The 20,092-nt window shown below is 39.6% G+C and overlaps 1 protein-coding gene across 1 annotated transcript in view; it reads left to right on the top strand.

Annotated features, from left to right (window-relative positions):
* LOC107103984 (peroxisome proliferator-activated receptor gamma coactivator 1-beta-like) overlaps nucleotides 1-15,201 on the top strand; it is a 42,216-nt gene extending 27,015 nt beyond the window's left edge. Inside the window, exons 5-12 of the mRNA XM_015403864.1 lie at nucleotides 116-1,157; nucleotides 1,478-1,523; nucleotides 4,808-4,872; nucleotides 7,784-8,417; nucleotides 10,812-10,869; nucleotides 11,021-11,139; nucleotides 11,538-11,665; nucleotides 13,787-15,201. Of these exons, the coding sequence (XP_015259350.1) occupies nucleotides 116-1,157; nucleotides 1,478-1,523; nucleotides 4,808-4,872; nucleotides 7,784-8,417; nucleotides 10,812-10,869; nucleotides 11,021-11,139; nucleotides 11,538-11,665; nucleotides 13,787-13,878 (2,184 nt within the window). The 3' untranslated portion in view covers nucleotides 13,879-15,201. The remainder of the gene's footprint in view (nucleotides 1-115; nucleotides 1,158-1,477; nucleotides 1,524-4,807; nucleotides 4,873-7,783; nucleotides 8,418-10,811; nucleotides 10,870-11,020; nucleotides 11,140-11,537; nucleotides 11,666-13,786) is intronic.
* Nucleotides 15,202-20,092: the final 4,891 nt, after the last annotated feature.

Below are 20,092 nucleotides of genomic sequence, written 5' to 3'. Positions count from 1 at the left end.
CTATCCATTCACCATCCATTTATTTATTCAGTTAAAAATTATTTTTTTGGAAGGTAAACAATCATCTGAACCGTTTTAAAGTTGACCTTCTGCATGTTTTCTCTCACCCCCCCAGAATGACCTTCCCTTAGAGCGGAAGTCCCGAGCCGTGCGTCCCACTGGGCGCCTGTGCGCAGAGCTCCACCGCCACCTGACCACGGCGCAGGAAAGTGACGACACCCCGGTTCATGACACGGATGAGGGTGACGATGAAGAGGAGGACGAGGACAGTGAGTCAGAGGAGGATGAAGAGGAGGAAGAGGAGGAGTCTTCCAGCAGCGAGGTGGAGGGGGCGGCTGTCGCCGGCCCTGTCGAACCCGCCGCGCCTCAGTTCAGCTCGGAGAAAGAACTCCAGTCAGTTGTTGAGCTGATCACCTACATGCACACTTACTGCCTGCCGATGCGCAAGCAGCAGAGCTGGGACCGAAAGGACCGGGACCTGTCGAGGATGCGGGCCAAACCCGACGTCCCCCGCCCGGCGAACGGCGGCTCTCACAGCAGAGTCGTACTGGTAAACGCTCCTGGGACTGGTGGAAACCTAAACGGGACAAGCAGCAGCGCCCCGAGAAGGCTTCCCTTCGCCAGGCGGAGGGAGATGAAGGCCAACTCTCTTCTCCGGCAGCTCTTGCAACAGAGCAGCTCCTTTGACGTGAGCAAGCCTTACAGACTCCACAGCCCACCTTACACCCACTCACACAGCCCCAGCAGGGGTGTAGCATCTGCTGCTTGTCCCCCAGCTACTAAATGCACCACAGCCTTTAGCTCCTCCTGTCCTAAAGCAGAGCTCCAGAAAGACTCCTCCTCGCCTGAGAGGAGAAACTCTTCCTCTGGGCTTCCCCAGAGCATGGAGGAGCCCGCTGAAACCAGCGGCTCTTTCTCCGTCCGCCGTTCCAGACGCTTAGCATCCTTCCCCAGCCGCTTCGCCAAAAGGTGGCGCCCCACGCGAGAGAGGGACGGAGAGGGGAAAGAAAAGGATGGGAAGGGGGAGGAAGAAGCAGGGGACCGACTCCTGCCCGCCCAGGTCGGAGGGGGGACGACGACAACGGAGGCGCAGCCAGAAAAAATAACGTCTAACGATGGCAGCAACACCTCTGAGCTGACCAAATCCTGCTGCCATGGTTAGATCACCAAACACAGACAAAGGCTGCATCCACACCAGTCACTCTGACTCTGACATAGAGATTTAGATCAATAGACCTGCGCTAAAGTTAAGCAGCTGTTATTAGAAATTCAGTTAGTTTAATGTTTTCTGAAAAAAATTATTTTTGAACTCTCTCTTGATTTCATTATATTACTTAATTGTTTCGTTTATATGTTTTTCATCATGGGATTGGTTTGTGTATTCTCTCCTAAGATGGTGACTAAGCGTATCCCTTCATATGTACTGATCAGCAGCAGCCCTGTCAGCCTGTTCTAACGGGTCTTATTCTAATTGCAGAAAAGCGGGCCTGTCTCTGTCTGCCCCTCAACCCAAAGTCCACAGGGTAAGTATAAATGAAAAAAACTGCTTTTTGACCTCCTCCACTTTAGGTGCTTCTCTCTCAAGTGTGCTGAAAGTTAAATAACGGTCCACTACTGAAGTAGCGGAGATAAGATCCCTTCTTTTAGGATGGAAAATCTCCTGCTGGGGAGATGTAACTGCTACCATCGCTAAATGTTGGGAATATATTCATTTGAACCATTTTTCTCTTTTCTTTTACAACGGGCAGAAACTTTTGACAGCAGAAAAAGAATTTGAATGACCCTGAGTAAATCCATATTTATGTCATTTCTAATCATATGCATTAGTTTGAAAATAAATTGAAAAAAGCAATGTTTAAAATTCAATCGATTGCTTTGAAAATATATTTTTTACTTTCAGTTTGTGATAATTTTTTAGCTAAAATAATTCAGTTTGATTTTTACCATTGCTGAGCAAGAACAGTTCATGAAGCATTAAGTTCTGTTTAATTTTAGTTAAATTCATTTTCAAACTAAAGCGTTTAACTTAAAATCACATGAAAAAAGGTTCAGTCAAAGCATGTTATATTTACCCCTCTTTGTGAGCTAAAGTAATTAATGCGTCCAGTGTGGGCATCGATGGGAGGAAAGAGATAGACCAAATAGATTTCGGCAGGATTTGGATGCATTTTACCAGATACTGCATCCAACTATTCCTTTTCTGTCATAATATTACAAACACAGATATTTAAATTATGATTTATGTTCAGTATTTTTACAGTTCTGTCTCATAGGGATTGTTAATGTGAACAGGTCAATAGGTAGATAAGAATCTTTGCTAAAATGATGAAGTAAGCCGCATAAAGTCATAGTAATAGGAAAGGACATTCCTGCAGCTGATGTCTTTCAGTGAACCTTGAATCTATGTTGTGGTTCAAAAGGATTTCTGAACTTGGTAAAGAAGTGAAAATGGTTCTACTTGCTTTCTGTCACTATTTAAAGGAAATAAAGGATCTGATTTATCATGAGCCACTATTAGTCATTGAGTTCCAGGGATGGGGACCGTTCCCCATTGGAACCGATATCTGGGAATCATTTTACACTCCAGGTTTATTTACCTGGAGGCCTGACTAGGATGATGATATGGCTGCTTCACCAGGGTTACTGGCTGCAGCGATGCTAATGGTGCTGAATTCAGGAGCCGTAGCTGTAGATCTGAGGCTGTCCTTTGCTTAACCAGGTGCTTCCTTATATTAGAAGTATTTCCTGCCACTTTTCATCATATATATTGCAGCGACCATAATCAGTTCACATTTTATGCACTTTGGAGATTTTAGTACCAGCCATGCCGGCTTTATTAACTGTAGTTTGTATAATTTTAAGTGAAGAGGTACTCGGTAGCACCAGCTGAACTTGGCCGCTATGTTTAATTCTCCTGCTCCTATGGTAGCAGAGAAACATAAGCAGATGCAGACTGTTTATTTAGTCTGTCTGCTCAGTTAGAGGCTGCATTCAGGTTCTGCTAGCATGACGCTAAAAGTTCTTATTCAAGTGCAAAAAGGAAAAGTGTTGCAACCTTGTTTCAGTCAGCAGACCGGCAGTGCTCAGCAACAGTTGGAGGAGTTGCGGTCCTGGCATTTCTTAACTGTAGGAAGGGATAGATAACCCTGAACATCATTTTAAATTCAAGTCAAAAATTTTATTTTGCCCGTAGAAAGGATGGTAAACCTAAAGTGCGAAAAGTAAAGCTTGCAGAAATGCAGAATTAGGCTGGTTAGCAAACTTTATTCTCTTTTAGATAAAAAAATAAAAAATCATAACAATAAGTAAGTAAATATTTACGCACCGATGATCCTCATAGGAGCACATATGTTTCTGTATCATCTCTTCTGTGCTGCAAAAGAAAACAGGGAAGGCCGACCTAATGTGGAACTGGAATAATTTAGACTCACTAAGGCTTTAACAATATTACACTTTGTAGCACATAAATTACAATGTTAATTTTGTTTTTTTTTTGTACTGCAAAAATGAGAAGTAAGTCACTGAATCCTAATTCCAGAACAGCCTCAGTAAAATGACAGCCTGCTTAATTATCTGTTGTTGAGGGAAGCTGTTGAATTACTAATTAGCATAACATAGAAGTCCGTGTATATCATCCGATGAAAGCGCTCAGTTCCAAGTTAAACAGGAATCAAAACGTACTATAGCTGCTGAATCAGAACATAATAGAGTTTCTTAATCAAAATCAGATTTGCTAATTTGCAGGTATGTCTTAATTTTTGTGATGCCATTTAGTTTTATACCTGTCCTTGTTTTGAGCCCTGTCATTTGAAAACATAATTTCCACGAGGAAATCACACACAATAAATCGTATTATTTGATTATTTAAATAATCCACAGCTAATTTACTAATCAATTAATTGTTAACTGGAGCATAGAGACGGTAAAATATGCCTTAAGCAGACAGAGCGACCCACTTACAGCAGTAATTATATCTAAATTTGTAAAAACAAATATATAAACATTTTGCACTCTATCCAAAACAACTACAAGTTTTAGTTTCACCTGGTTTAATTTATTAAAAACTCTTCTTTAAGGAATATTTGTTTATCTGATTATTGATCGATTAATTGATAAAATAATCGACAGATTAATCGATTTGCAAAATAATCGTTAGTTGCAGCCCTGATTCCCACAGGGTCTGATGTTTACAGGAGAAATTTCAGCTCAGAGTTCCTAAAATCCTAAATCTTATTTAGTCTAAACATTGACCTGAAATCATCCTGCCTTCACTGGACTTAAAACGAATCCTTTTCTTTTTGATTTCCCATCGAATGCAAATTTATATCAGAAGTTGAGCATTTATTTACTCTTGAGGGCTGAACGTTTTCCTCAAAAAGGCTTCTTCCATCTAAATAAATCAGTGACATCAAAAGGGAGACTTTAGTGTTTTCTGTGGAGGGAAATTGATCCTATTGCCTGAAGCCAGTAACAGTCTGCACACCCACTTCCTTCCAATGCAACCAGAGCAACAGCAACTGACAGCCACCAAGAGCAGAAGAAGAAAGGCGCCGAGGAGAGAGGAGCACATGCGGCCGTGTTGATAAGAAATGAGATTCCCAGCAAAGTGCCAGCCGTGTTCGCGCCAAGACAAATAATTCAAATTCAGCAGACATCAGCCGAAACAGTCCTTTTTATTTATGGAGGCCTAGAAGCGCAGACTCTGGACCTATTGAGGGATTGCTGTTTTCTGTTTTAAGCCTGCAACTTTGTCCGTCAGTGACAGAGGGAGCTGAAAATTCTCTGCTTTGATCTGTCTCTTCACCAGAGAGTCCCAGTTCAGCACCAGGCCTTATGAGCAGACGCTCAGTGTGGATCTGTGTGGAACGGCAGGTAATCTCATCTCAGCCTCACCGGGTTCTTTGTTGTCCACCTACTTCCTGTCTGCTGGTCACAGATCTGAAATTAAATCATTTGTGGTTGGCGGTTCAGAGGCGTCTGTGCATCACAGAGGCTTTGTTTCTAGATCTGAGAAAGTACTCGATCAAATGATCGGTGTGACTTTCACCTTCATACTGTATTACTGGCACCCCGGCTGTTATGTGACCCCACCCCCCCATGTAGACACATAGTCTACTCTCGTATCATTTTACTAGCCTAGATCAGGCTTTTCTCTTTTAACAATCTATGCAGCAGATCCAGCAGTGTGGATCTGCTGAAACAAAAAATAAAACCATCATGAAATCCACTCTTACTGGTTCCTAAAGTTAGATCAGGTCCCCACTTGGGGGTCTTGATAACATACATTATATTACAGATGCAATAAATGTTAGAAAGGGTAATCGATATATCAAGTTTGATCAATATTGTCTGTTTATGCTTTTGATTTTAGGCTAGTGAGATGCTTTTGAGAGAGAAAAACACTAAAAGCATCACACAACCTCCACCGTGCTTTACAGTGAACAAGTTTTCCATGTTTTCTTTCCTTGATTCACACCAAAGCTGCTCGGAACATGTGCTGCAGTCTTAATCTCATCTGACCAACTGATTCAGTCCCTGTAGTGCTGAGTAAACCCCATGTGTTTCCATTTTGGAGAACAGGAAAGATTTATTATTTCTGGCCACCCAATCATACAACCTGGCATGTAGATATTTGCATCTTTCTTACACTGCAAAAAATGATCAATCTGTCGTCATCAATTATCAATCTAAATAAGTCATTTTTTCTTTAAATAAGTAAATTTTTTCTTGAATTGAGGAGGAAGGTGAGACACTTTGCCAACCGAATAAGACCATTTACATTTAAAATGAGAAAAAAACAATTACATTGTCTTATTTCAAGTGCATAATGTCTAATTATCTTATGATAAGAGTAAAAATACTCATTCCATTGACAAATCATCTTATTTACCTTCTTAAATTAAGGGTAAACTCCCTTGATTTAAGATTTTTTTTTTTTACTTATTTCTATATTATTTTTGCAGTGTAGCCACCTCTGAACGGCCTGTGGTTTTAGTCCACAGGGCTGTTCATGTTTAGTGTCTGTGTTATGTTTCCTCATATCCTTCCTTTTTAAGTACGTCTTAGATGTATTTTCTGCAAATGTTGGGTTAAAATTCATCATCACTACAATCACTGCTTTGACAAGTAGAGCAGGAAGGTGTCTATTCAGGCAGCTTTACACAAAACACATCGAGACAACAAGAAGAGAGCCTTAACGAAACATTTTGTGTAACAGGCTGGTATTTAATGGTCGCTATGGAGACTTGGTTTCCATCTCTTACCAGCTCCTGATCTGTGTGTGGTGACAACATGAGTCGAACCAGGGGTCTGCAACCATAACAGTCCAAAGAGCCACTTTGGCCCCAAGTCCAGGCAATTAAAACTAGTTAGAGCCTCTAATGTTAAAGGATGACTTGAAATAAAACAGCATAAATCTTCTCAGCAGCAACCTGTTTTTATTTTTTTTTTCAGAGAGCCACAGTTTTATATTAATTTTAGGTTTTAACTATTCAGAAAAGTTATGCAAAGGGAAAGATCTTTTTTTTTATCTGTTAAAAAATGCAGCTGTTCAAAACTTGAGGCATGCATAGTTACTGTATGTATGACAACTGATGAAGCAAAAACTAATATAGTCAAATATTCAAAGTTAGGAGCCGCTTTAAAAGCTCCAAAGAGCAACTTGCAGTCCTCTAAGTTAGACTCAACACACACAGTATAAAGACTGGCTAAAATTAACTGGGAGGAAAACAGGAAGTAACGGGACACTAACTGAGTGAGGGATTGCGTTCGAGTCAATGAGTCGATGCAATCAACTGGTTTTCCTTAGATAGAAATCATTGAATCAATTTGGCTGTATGATCTGGTGAACTGTAAAGGGCCTTGAGATGACATGTGTTGTGAATTGGCGCTAAGAAATAAACAGAATTAACTAAAATCTCTGTGACTTTTATTAACTTAAAAATGATAAATAGTCAAATACATGAGTCACATTTGGTTTTTTAGATTTTTTTAGGGCTGCCAAATGCAGTCAGCAGGGTTAGAAAAAATGAAAATAGAGAAAACTTCCTAAAATTTTTATTATCTAAATCGGAGGTCTTCAACAGGGGGTCCGTGACCCCTAGGGGCTCCATGGAGGTACTGCATGGGGGTTGTGAAAGTTTTGGTTGATTAGACTTTTTTTTTTAATACTCCCCCCTGCATTTTTTTTTTTCAATAACTGAAATGTCTTTAAATCCACACTGACATGAACTCAACACACTGTAGTAAACAGATAAATGGAGGCAGAAGATGTCTTTCAGTCATCAATGCACACATTCAGTGACACACAGGAGCTCTTTCAAGCTGGGCACCGTTTCATTCACAACACCTGTCCCATCAACCAGGAATCAGAATCAGAAATACTTTAATAATCCCAGGGAGAAATTACTTTAGTTACATTACTCCACATGTAATAGAGTGACTATAGGACCAGTTTGATAGAACACAATTTCATACAATATATACATAATTAGGGGGTCCCCGCTCCATCTAACCATCAGTTTGGGGGTCCTTGGCCTGGAAAACTTAGAAAACCCCTGATCTAAATGAATTTGAATAATAAATTATTAGCTTTGTTTCTGACCTATTTCACAGTGAGGTTTGCAAAGACGTTTTGCTAAAGAAAACCTTATAAATGAGCATTTTTACCCACATTTACAAGGGGTGCCAGTAAGTATATAATGTTGGCATGAAAAGTTTGGGTTAAATAGAAATCATTTTTGTTTAGAGAAATCAACTTTTAAAATTGCACGTCTTCCCTCAGGTCTCACCCCACCTACCACCCCGCCACACAAACCCGTGGAGGATGAGCTCTTTAAGCCAACGGAGGGAGGAAAGGGCAGCAGTGACAGTGGAGGCGCCCGCGAGTCCGTGCACCCGGCTTCCAACACCAGCACTAACGTTTCTGTAAAGGGCTCAACATGGTTCAGTCGCTCCCACCACCAGAGGAAGCTTCCAGAGCAGACGGAGCTTTACGCCCAGCTGCGACGCATGGGTCAGACAGGCGAGTGCGACACCCAGCGCACCTTCGGCGATCACGATTACTGCGCGCTGAGTCTCGGGGAGAGCCGCAAACGTAGTGCGGCCATCCTCGGTGCCATCCTCCAGACACAGGCAGGGGCTGAGAAGGATGACACCCATGGATCCAGCGTGGTGGATAATGAGGTTTTAGGTGAAAAGGGCAAAGAGAGTGAGGACGAGAGGCTGATGATAACTGAAATCGTAGAAACACAGGAGCAACAGATGGCGTTGTCATCATCGCCTTCCTCAGACTGCCAGTCACTTGCTGCAACGCCTCCAGTTTCCGAAGAGGAGGCGGAGCACTCGTCAGCATCCCGCTCACCATCACCCATCCTACACATGTGTCCCGACTCACCTTCCAGCAAGACAGACTCCAGGTACGACAGGTGGTTCAGTAAAGAAGTTAAAGTGCATTTATAGTTTTTAGAAATGCTCATTGTCAGTTCTGTGCTCTACAGTTATCACATTTCTAAACTGAGAAAGTTTGGTAAGGAGCGATGATCCTACTTTGGTTTTAATGGACAATACAAAAGCCATCAGGCACTAATGTAACAGTAGACTTCACAGCTAGTTAATCAGTGTTTATGTTGTGATTTATTGTTGAAGAAAGAGAGCTGATAACTCTTTGATTTTTCTTTGGGAATAATAAAGTATTTTTTTTTTCAAAGCAACTCTGCTCAACTATTGAGGCTTCATGCATTCTTCCCTTCTCAAAAACTCCCCTTTGTAACTTCAGCGGGTCGGATCTGTCGTTCAATGTGTCATGTGACCCAGAGCGCTGCTTTACGGCAGTCTGGGCTCCCATTAAACAACTGCTTTTATCTTTAATGAAGACAAAAGCAGTTGTTAGGCTACTTTAACAGAAATAGGCAAGCCTGGAAATTACAGGACTAGCGCCCCTAGTGGCTAAGAGTTCCACAAGGTCACTTTAAGTGAATTAAGTCAAAACTAAAACTTTAAGGCTAAAAAAACATGTAACTCACCACAGCTGAGAAACTCTGGATTTAAAACACTAAAGTTCTCCAACCATTCATACAGAGATTAATAAATCAGCTCTGGTTCTTACTTTGATCAATATTGTGTCCCAACAACTAATTAACCAGAAAACATTAAATCGGCTTAGTCACCTTATTTGACATTTTTAAAATGTATAAGCCAGTAAGCCACTCTGTTTTCAAACGTTTTAATCTCCAAAATGTCTTTTTGTCCAGAATTTAGTCTCAAAGTCAAAATTGTCAAAATTTTGACCTGGATCACATGATGAATAAAAGTTGCAGTTGAGGCAAGGGATTGTAGAACTCCTAGTGTAGTTTCGAAAAAAAAAAAGAAAAAGTTCAAGGTCAAGTGTAAAAAGGTGTGGGAAGATTTTTGATTTTAAAGGATTAAAACTTGATGTTCGCTGTGTAGAAAATTTGACATTTGGAGTTCACTAAAACTGGAGCTAAAGCCCAGGCAGCATTCTGGTGTTGCTGTGAAGTGCAAGTACATGCCTATGCTAATAGTGCTATTGGTGTTAGCGATGCTTGTAAGCTGTCTTTTTCCCTATGATCAGCTGCTTTCATGCGGTATTATGATAAAAATGATGGTAAATACTAAAACCCGACATCAAAACTGCACACATATACCCACTCCTGTTGCTATTTCCACTGGATAGCCGGAAAGATATCTTGATACTTGAGTTGCCGAGATGAGGTCAACTTTGACCTTTCAAAATGGCGGAGAGTAGAGAAAGGGTTCTGTATGGTGAATACCGCATCATTAAACTTTCTCTCCCGTTGTGTTTGTAGAAAGACAGACTATGAAGTCTTTGGGCTAAATAATAAAATAAAAATTGTATTTATTTTTTTTTTGCTAAATAGGCTAGCTCATGCACACACAGCGACAAAAGCATTTGGACAAAATGTGCCGGTAATTTTTCGCTTTACATGCAAAAAGTATCATTGTTACCACATAAAGGCAGAGATAGAACAGAAAAAGAAAACTTTTTTTAACCTTTCTTATCAAGAGAGAGTCTGACTACATCACCATTTATATATAGAAGTCAGTTTTGGGGATTTTCTGTTCAGAGAAATGTACTTAAAAATGACTCATCTGCTTTGAATGCCAGTAAAAGGAGAAAAAAGTGATTATTATTATTTATATTTTATTGTATTTGAAAGATATTTTAGGGTTTCTGGTGCTAAATTATGACCATATTTGATGTCAGGCTGGCGGCTAAACTTGATGATGGGCAGTGACACATTGCAGGTTATCTTCTGCTTGGATTGTGGCTTTTTATACAGCCGCTCATTCTGAATTTTAAATAAAACCATTTGACATTTAGTGTTTTCTGCACTCTCTCGGCAGTCTCTGCTTATAACCCCCCACCCCGGACCGTGAAGCAGGAGGAATTCAGCCGGTTAATGGGTTGTGATGTGTAGCATATAAAGAAGGAAAAAAAAAGCCCATCAAACACAAACTACTGTCCACGTTAATAAGGTCAAAAGTCCTGTTTGTTTCGGCTGAATGTGTAGATGTAACCGAGCAAACGCTGGAGCATCACTCAGATCTCAGGCAGGAATGTTTGAATAGGCAGCATTGCACAGGATGAGGTCAGCAGTCATGTTATTTCTTTAAAATGTTGACAGGGGATGTAACTGTAGGAGACATAAAACAAGAAGGTACCTTTGTGCCACCAGTGGGAGACTTGCATTGGATTTGATCCGCCTGTTTCTCAATGTCTCACATTACACTTTCTCCCCTTCTCTTTTGTCTCCTTCCTTCTCCTTCAGTGAGAACTCTGAGAGCTGCCTAGACGACAACCAGGGGAACAAAGAGAAATCTGACGAGGTACGCGTCCTTCTCAATCCGCTGCGTCCAGCAAACCTAAAAACTGGTTGATTCAAGAAAGATTAAATAAAGCCCAGACTTACCTCAGCAAATGATTGAGTTAGTAAAGTAAGGGATTATTCTTCTGATAGTTCTGTTTTCTCATACCCAGGACAACTGCCAGGTGTTTTACATCCACAACCTGCCGAGCAGGGTGACTGAGAACATGCTGAGGAGACGCTTCCAAGTGTTTGGCAATGCAGATGACTGCAAGGTCATCATCTGCAACGAGTAAGTCAGGGTCACCTTCCCCTGAAGAGGTGCAGCAGTTCTTAAGGGGGTTTATGGGGGAGACATTGAATGATACAGTTGTAAAGTAGAAATAAAAACTGGAATTGTTCAGAATTTTGGGTTCTGGACGGAAACACCAACCTCAGAACGGTAGACGTTCTTCCATCTTTCTCTCTATGTCTGCCACAGTGTGGATTTCCTCATAGGGGACTAATTAAATGCAATTTAAATTCTACATTTTAGCTCTACTATCTGTTTTTCTCTTACTAAAGAATACTAGTCATATACATTGCATTCCAATTAGCTTCCACTCCCACTGTGCCTTTTAGAAATCATACTGATTATGAGATTAATGAACAAACTTCCTACTTTGTTTTTTTTCCCCCGTCTTGCTGAAGGGAGCGCTGTGGAGTGATAAAGATACGTCAGTCTGGGCCTCAGAGACATCGCAAAGAACGGGAGATTGTTTTCCAGAGCGCCCCCTCAGGCCTAAGGAGGCAAACAAGGAAACGCTACATAGATCTAGGTAATCAAGAGACTAACCAAATCATCTTTTACTGCCAATCCTTGCACTGAAAATTATACTTGTTTATATTATCATCTGCTCATTTGGGTGGTGATAACTTTAACCCTCAATGTTGATTTTTTAAGAAGCAGATTGATTGGACCAGCAGCCTCCACCAACATTTCTAGTTGATAAACAAACTGAGTCGCTTAGAAACAATCAATTGTCCCTTCCAAACATGTTTGAAAATTTTCAGCTTGACTTCTATTAACTGCTAAAATTGGCTCAATTTTTGTTTTTTAATAAATACAGCTTTGAGGATTAATTCACCTCTCTATTAATAAGAGAATTTATTAATAACACAACTATGCTTTAAAATATCCAAACTTGGGACACAATTATCCATTAATTGATCAATAAAAACTTTACTGATATTATATACTTTTTTTAAATGAAGTGATAAATGTCCATTTCCTACAAAAAATTTGTTTTTTCTTATTTCCAAAGGATCCTTCCTTAACTAGAAGGGCTAAAAAAAAGTTATTACAGATACGACATTAATTATTCACTTTTTACTCTGCCGGATGTGTGAAATACTGACTGAATAAACAAAAAAAATGTTCCTACTTATTATTAAACTGTACTTATTTATGAGATAAAATGCACTAAATCATAAAAGCCTTACGATTTACCATGATTTTAGTCTTTCCTGTCATGTTACAAATGTTTTGTAACATGACATGACTTCGTCTTCCTAGCACAGCTAAAGCCGTGCATTCATTGTGCGATTTTTTTTCAATCGTTACTCGCAGCTACAGCTCACATTGTACGACGAAACCCAGTGGTTTCGTCGTACAGTGTGAGTTCACAGCTCACAATGCACGTGCAGCACTACGCTCTGATGCGATCTACCTGCTCACACTGTACGTCTAAAAACCATGTGAGACTCAGCTCCGCTGTGAGATGGCGCTATTTGGACTCTGGAATCTGGAAGCCAAACCAGTAGAAAAAGAATATGAAGCTCACTAGAGTGAAACGCGCTGCCTTGGCAATTTGTGCAATTTTGTGCTGAAAGCCCTAACAAGAAAAGGCGACGACGTACTTGGACAAAGACATGGCTGAGCAAACGTAGCTACTACGGTTTGTCAATTTTACAGAAAGAACTCCATTTCACCCGCACCCCCGCCATGCTTCTGTGTTTACATCTGAGACGAAGAAGAAGAGGAATCCTTGTTTGCGCATGCCCACTGAACGATTTGCCCACTTCGGTTGACTAAAAATCTAACATGTTTGATTTTCTCCCGACCTCACGAGGTAGTCGTGAGAGGCTGATGCCCCCTCGTTACCCTCTGTACACTACACGATCAGTCCAAAAGTCGGGCCGATCGGAAAATACTCGCACGACTGGAAAGACGCCCCAAAAAGGGCAAAAAAATCGCAATTTAAACCCGGCTTAAGGAGTGGCATCACACTTGACGCTATCAATTAATTGGATGGAACACATTTTAATTGATTGAACCAATGTTTAACATTTAAGTTTGTGTTAAGTACTCAAACTTGTCATCTTTGCGTATCTGGGACCGAGCAGTGGGGGCAGCAATCACAGCAATCTCAAGCTTCCCTTTTCCTCATACACCTCCCCAGGGGTGAGGAGGCCTTTCAGACCCAACCAAGACACATAGTCCATTTCTTAAATAATTGTGTTAAAGGGGTAAAGAAAACTTCAAATATGAAATGGAAAATTTTTCAATTTTTTTGCGCAGTTTTGTCTTTATTACTGCTCTAAGTAGGTTATTCTTTTAGAAAATACAGTTCTACAATTTGTGTACCACTACTTTAGGTTATGATTTCTTTCATGCCAAAAAAGTTAAAGAATTTACAGCTGTATAAAGCTTTGAACTCAATGCTAAATCTAACACTTTGAACTGAAAAAGCTTCCTTAGTGGGAAGCAAAACGTCTTCAAACTTGGAAACCAAGTCCAGTGGATTCTTTTTTAACTTTTTTGTGAATGACTATGACCTGGATGACTGAGAATCTTCACCAGCAGCTTTAATTAATGATTGATAGTTTTTTCCCCCCCAGATATCAGGTCTATCTTTTGCAGTGCTCATGGATGACCCGTCTGTGTTTTTGTGTTTCAGATGAGGCGGGTCCTGGCCCTGTCAAGAGTAAGTATGATGCACTGGACTTTGACACTCTGCTGAAGGAGGCCCAGAAGTCCCTGCATCGTTGATGGTTCAGCGCTGCTGACTGGCCAGCCTTAGTAAACCCCTCTGACAACACCCACAGTACCTCCGTGCAAGGCAACCTCGCAAGATGTTTACATTTTTAATATTGGAATAACGTAACAAAGACCTTGATTTTTTTTTTTTTTGAAGTCTCTTTCACCGGAGGATACTGCTTAAAAACAAGGAAGTTGATGCGAGGAGTTGAAGAGAGTGGAGGGGGGGAAAAAAGGACTTTAAACAGCAATGGTACAACAGCTGTAAACAATAATGACACGGCTCTCTGAACAAATGTAAGAACAAAGCTGCTTCCTGTCTGTACCGGTGTCGTCTTTGCCCTGCCTTGGAAGAACGGGCATGAGAAACCTGTAGCAAATCCTTGCTAACCCTGCGTTGCGTTGGTCGTTGTGGCGTGTGTCGTTGCGTGTGCGTGTTCCTTATTCTGTTGGTTTTTGTAAGCAAAAAAACAAAAAAAAAAAACAGAAAGAGAGAGAGAAAAGCTCTCTTTTTCTGGTTTCAGCTGGTAAACCCGCAGGCTGTGTTTGCTTGTCTGGTCATATTACCAGGACCTGGATAATAAAAAAAAGTCTGTTTTGTTTTAGCAAAAATAATTGTGTATGTTAAAGATTTTTAAACTTTGTGTGTGCGAGTTTGTGCGTGAGGGTGTGTGTTTGTATGTATTTCATGGACAAAATATATAACAAACACATTTAATGTAATCAATGGATGACTGATAAAAGTTTACAAATCTAAAATGAAGAAAAAAAATCATGTTTCCTTTATTTTGTAATTGTAGTGCTTCCTTGATTTGAACTATGCACTGTAAAGGAGATAAACGTCTCCTTTGTCCCCCTTCTGTCTCTAACTCTGCCATGCTAACTATTTAGCTTCTGCTACTGGCTGCTGTAGGCTCTTCGCACTCAAACAACCTGTTTCTAATGTTTAACATTCTCACATTTTTACAGTCCATTCAGACCAAGGAAGGAGTACTCACTTTAAGAGCTTACCTAGTAACAGACTAATTATATTGTCTGATTAATATCCCTATTGTTATGGGGACATATTCGGTTTCTCTGCTTCCTTTTTCAAAGTTGAAGTAAGAACAAAACACACAAAAAAGCAATTAAACATCAGATGACTTAGGATCTAGAGGGATTTTTGCAAACAGGATTGTCAGTGTGAGGAAAATGGCTTCTGTTTATGATGCTAACTGAAATTTTTAACTGAAATATTGTTTATATCTATAAAACAGAAAAAAACAGCTTTTGCTGTAAATCTGATATCCATAGATCCGGAAATTTAATTTACAATAACACTTAATATAGTATTGTTTTTTTTTTTATTATTCCTTCCCCGTCCTCTTTTGTTTAGTTGGGCTAAGTGCTAACATGGCTAGCTATCATCACTGTCAGCTTGCAGATTCCGCATGTCATTAAAAATCATTAAAAGTCATTAAATCATTATTTTTTTAAATCAAGGCCTTAATTGGCATTAAAAATCATTAAATATGCTAAAGTTGGCATTTCAAATGCTTTATTATTATCTATTGGCGCGAAACTGCTTGCAGTTGATCATAAAGCCGTATGAGATATATGAGTATATGAGAATAATGGGTAATTGTTGATGGCATTAAAATAATTTCTAAGAGTAAATAATTACTCATTCCTGTATAAACCCTGAAACATTGGAGGATTTTCAGGATTTATTCACTTTTCAAAAAATGTCTCTCCCCCTTCTATTGATAATAACTTTTACCGATAACACCACCTCGCTTCAAAATATATAGTTGTGGAAAACTTTTATTTTGGTTAAATTTACAGAAAATGGAGACGAGTCCTGGTGAATCATGGGTAGCGCAGTGATTATTCTCATATGTCAGTTCTAACTGGTGAGAATTTCTTATTAACCACAATATTTCTTGTCTTCTAACATTATTCTGAAACAATTGAATCAAGCTCAAAATATTTTACACACATATTTATTGTAAACCAGCTTTAGCTTCTTTTCGCTATTAGATATTTTAAGAGGTCTGACAATGGAAGGGTTTCGCTTAAAGCTGATAAACAATTGGATAAATTGGAAGTTAGAAAGTCGGCAACCTGTTCTCTACTGTAGCCTAGTTGGGTCCAATCAAATCAACTCAGTCATTAAAGTAGTTTATTTAAGGTTCATGACTTGTTTGGTTTTAGAAGCACAAAATACATTATCCATTAATAAACGATGGTCACAGGTGGAGTAGTAATGTATTCTAAGTTGAATGTAATCATCCTGTGGTGCTTTATAAGATGGACTTGCTTAGTCATTGGAAACCGCATTTGGTTAGCAACTAGCTGACATAGCCACAGCAGCCAGCAGCAGCAGCACGCCTTGAAAAACCTAGAGAGCCTCTGAATCCTGCCAATCCGGTGGCCCCAAACCGCCACCAGTAACGCAGCCAGGGAGCTGCCAGGGGATTAGGAACAAAGACAGTAACCGGCTGAGAATTCAATTTCTTGTCATCCACCGGGTCAGATGAGCGTCTCTACCTCACATCCTTTCATCCCAGTCCTGGCCAACATCCAGAACATTCTCCCTACTCCTTATTTATCAACGTATCAACATATTTTTGTCAAAGATTCAATTTTTTCACAGCTGAAGGGCATCGGGTGGTAAAAGCGGCGTGGGTTTCATTTTCCAAGCTCCTTAGAATAGTAATCTCTTGTAGGCTCTCATCCGCTGGCCTCATGACGGCGTCTGTTTGTTGGAGTCTCAGCGTTGTATCCTCGTGTAATTGAACGTTTTGTCTTTGTCTCGTGTTTGAGTTGGACGCTGCTGACACTAATTGGTTAGCGAGAGGTCAAACAGTAGTCGGGTGGACTGGTTGCTCCTTGGGTGCACTTCATTGGCGAAGATTCAAAATCTTCTCTGAATGCACTTCTTTTCTTGTTTTTTTTTTTTCTTTTTTCCAAGGAAGTGCCACTCCAGTTTTTACCTTCTCGCCCTCTCCATGCCCAGGACATGCAACAAAACAAACAGTCTGTCTATAACTTCCTGCTCTGCGGGTTCCTCTCCAGTTCTCCCCCTCACAAAGCTCCCACTTTTAACAGCTTATCTCCATTTTCCCATCCTGGTTCTTGTCTTTTCTATCTAACCCACATCTTGGTAACGTACACACATACACACACAAACACAAAAAAATTGAATGTTTACATCACTTGTTTCTCCTTTGACTTTATTAGGAACGCACACTAAGTACAAAGGCGCCTTATTCAGTGCTTACAAATGAAATAAGACAAGATTCTGGAGGGGATGACTTCTCCTCCAGGTTCACAGATGTCCAAAACTAACACTTTAGTGTTATACATACTGGTTAAAAACAAGATGCGGCCTGTTTAAAAAAGACTAAAAAAAGCAACAACTTGTGAACAACTGAGTAAGGTTTTGTGCTTAGTATGTATACTACTAAAAAGTGAGAGAATGTGCTGGTTTACATGTTAAAAAGATAATATATGAATATATAATGTGTACATAGCACTATGCCTCATTGTAAAACATAAAATGTATTGTGTGTTTTTTTATTTTTGTTTCAATTTGTGGTGGTGGGTTACACTTGATTACTGATAAGACAGGATATTTCAGGTCAGTTTTGTTTTAGTATGTTAATTTTGTTCAATACAGGGAGGAAATGAAGGGAAAATAATTTTTACACAAAGTCCAACATAACACTGTAGCAAAAAAAAAAAAAGCTGACAAAAAAAAGGTTTCACCATTGACTCACTATAGAAGGTTGTATTTTTTTTTTTCTGTTTTGTTTGTCTTAACGTGAATCTAGCTTTTCCTGTTTTTTTTTAAAAAGCAATTTTCCGATGCAATACGTAATAATCTCATGAAAGCCTTTGTGGAAAAAAAAAAAAAACGGAGGTAATAATGTACAGTGTGTGGTTGATTGTGGAGCTGCGGATTAAGTAGGCTGCTGTACTGTATGTAGACTGCCATTTTAAAGATAATCTACAGGAAGAATGTGGTCAGTAAGCAGATAAACGGAACATGTTGTTCCAACCGTCTCACTGCACAAAATTGGTTTAATACCTTCACTGTATTTTCTTCTTCTAAGCTGTTGTAACAATATTATTACCACATTTCGATGGTGCACAGGTTTGGTTTGAATCAGAGTTGCATACAGCACTTACTTTACAGCCAATTACAATACAAATATATCTATGGTAAAGGTTTGAGTCAGGGAGGCACAAAGAAAAGCTGGTTTTTACCCTGGTGAATGTTAACAGATATTAGTGGCGCTGTAGAAATCCTAGTTTTCACCGCTGCACCTGTCTTTGAATTTCAGGTTTCTCTTGCAGACGATAACTTAGAATGGGAGGAAACAAGTTAAAGGTACAGTGGAGGATGATATTTTACCGGATGCATCATCAAAATAAGTGGTCCTCCTAATTGTCAATCATTCTGGTGATATGTTTACATAAGGCCATCCTACGTGCTCGTCCCTAGTTAGCTATCTTTTTCTACACATGCACACTTTGAGGCATGTATCTGTGGTGAGCTATGGTTTCAGACAGTCATTGTAGCTCACCTTTCTCACTGGGGTTCTTTAAAAATGGTCGACGGTCGTAAGAGACAAAGTGTCTAAGAAGTGTATGGCCTCAGAAAAGAAAGGCCTCAGAAGAGACAGATATATCCCAGAATGCTATGCATTGGGAGCTCTCCTTTGCAAAGCATTGTGGGATTTGCTGTCAAAGCTGCCCGCTGTCACTACCCAACAGTGGCGACTAATAACAAAGATGGCGCAGGCATTGCGCGGTGGAGGAAGAGTTACGTCATCTACGGGAAGCAAGAAGCAGTGATCATCTGTGCGAACGAAGTTCACTATAAAGTCCTCACTGTATGTAGTGATTTAGGAGTTACGACGGACGTTCAGGCACAGTAGACTTATACAAGCTATATGAACAGCAACTTTTCAGCAGAGCGTGCACGAGGGGAAATTGGGTCGTGCACGTTCTCGCACGCATTTAATAGGCGTTCCCTTTCAGTAGCGGGTACAGGGTTGTGCATGTGCTTGGAGAGGGCATGTCTTTTCAAAAATTCGCGAAAATCCTCCACAATACCTTTAAAGTTCTAACTTTAGTCTGCGGTACAGCTTTGGTTTCTACAGCGGCCGCCATAGTGCCTCTGAGGGTGTTTAGATAAAATCAGATCAATCCGATGTTAATCGTGGCAAGCCTTAAAAGTTAATTTGCGGGGCAAACAAAGCTATCATTAGCTTTTAATATTACTCTTTAAACCTCTCTCAATCCAAAGTGGTTTATTATTAAATGATTACTGACGTAATTTTTTCAATAGCCATACTATAAAAAAGGTATATACATATATATGAATATATATATATATATTTGTGTGTTTGTGTAGATATCTAGATTATTATATACTTTCTTATAGAAAACTTTGATGTGGGTCATTCTTCGCAGTGTTTTGAGAACACGTTGACACATTTCAACATTAATAACTGCTGTCTTTTTGATCTAGGTGCTAGGTCAATAGACAGCGAATCCAAATAAAAAATACAATAAAAAAACAACTTCTGAAGGGAATTACCTTCATAAGAATGCAATATATTTTGTTCTATTTTTCATTTCAGGAAAGAAAAAAAAAGAAAAATAGTGAAAAAACACATCTTAATGGGCAAACTGGCCAAAAAAACTAAAAAAAAACACGAATCAATAAAGAGTAATGATTCACCAGGGGTCGCGGACAAATGTGGAAACATCCTAAGATTCAGTTTTAGATGTTTTGTTTTTTTAATGCCACGGCTCAGTAGAACTTTGCTTCACTCACTGTTTGATTTAAGCCATGACATTTGCCCCAACCACGACAGGAGTGCTGGCAAAATGGGCCGAGTTCAAATGAAACGTTTAAAAAAAAACCTAATCTGACAAACTAAAGGGCAACAATGATGTCAAACATGCTTATTTGGGACTGTAAACTGTCGAATCTGCTTAATGTGAGTCGCTGTTTTATTTTGGGGTGTGGATATTAAGGGCATTTGTTTATGTTTTTCATTACTGTTCTTTTCATCGTCTCTTCAAATCTAATGACTATCAAATAAAAATAAAAAAAAAGATTTTTCTTCATTTTTTTTTAACCTAGTTCTTTTGGGGGGCGTTTAAAACAAAAAAGTAAATACTGCTAGTGAGATTTTATATTTTTACATATTTTGGTTTTATTTTATTT

Source organism: Cyprinodon variegatus, unplaced genomic scaffold (assembly GCF_000732505.1).
Source record: "Cyprinodon variegatus isolate N-32 unplaced genomic scaffold, C_variegatus-1.0 Scaffold1583, whole genome shotgun sequence".
NCBI classification, from domain to species: Eukaryota; Metazoa; Chordata; class Actinopteri; order Cyprinodontiformes; family Cyprinodontidae; genus Cyprinodon; species Cyprinodon variegatus.
This window is presented reverse-complemented; position numbering and strand designations above follow the sequence as displayed.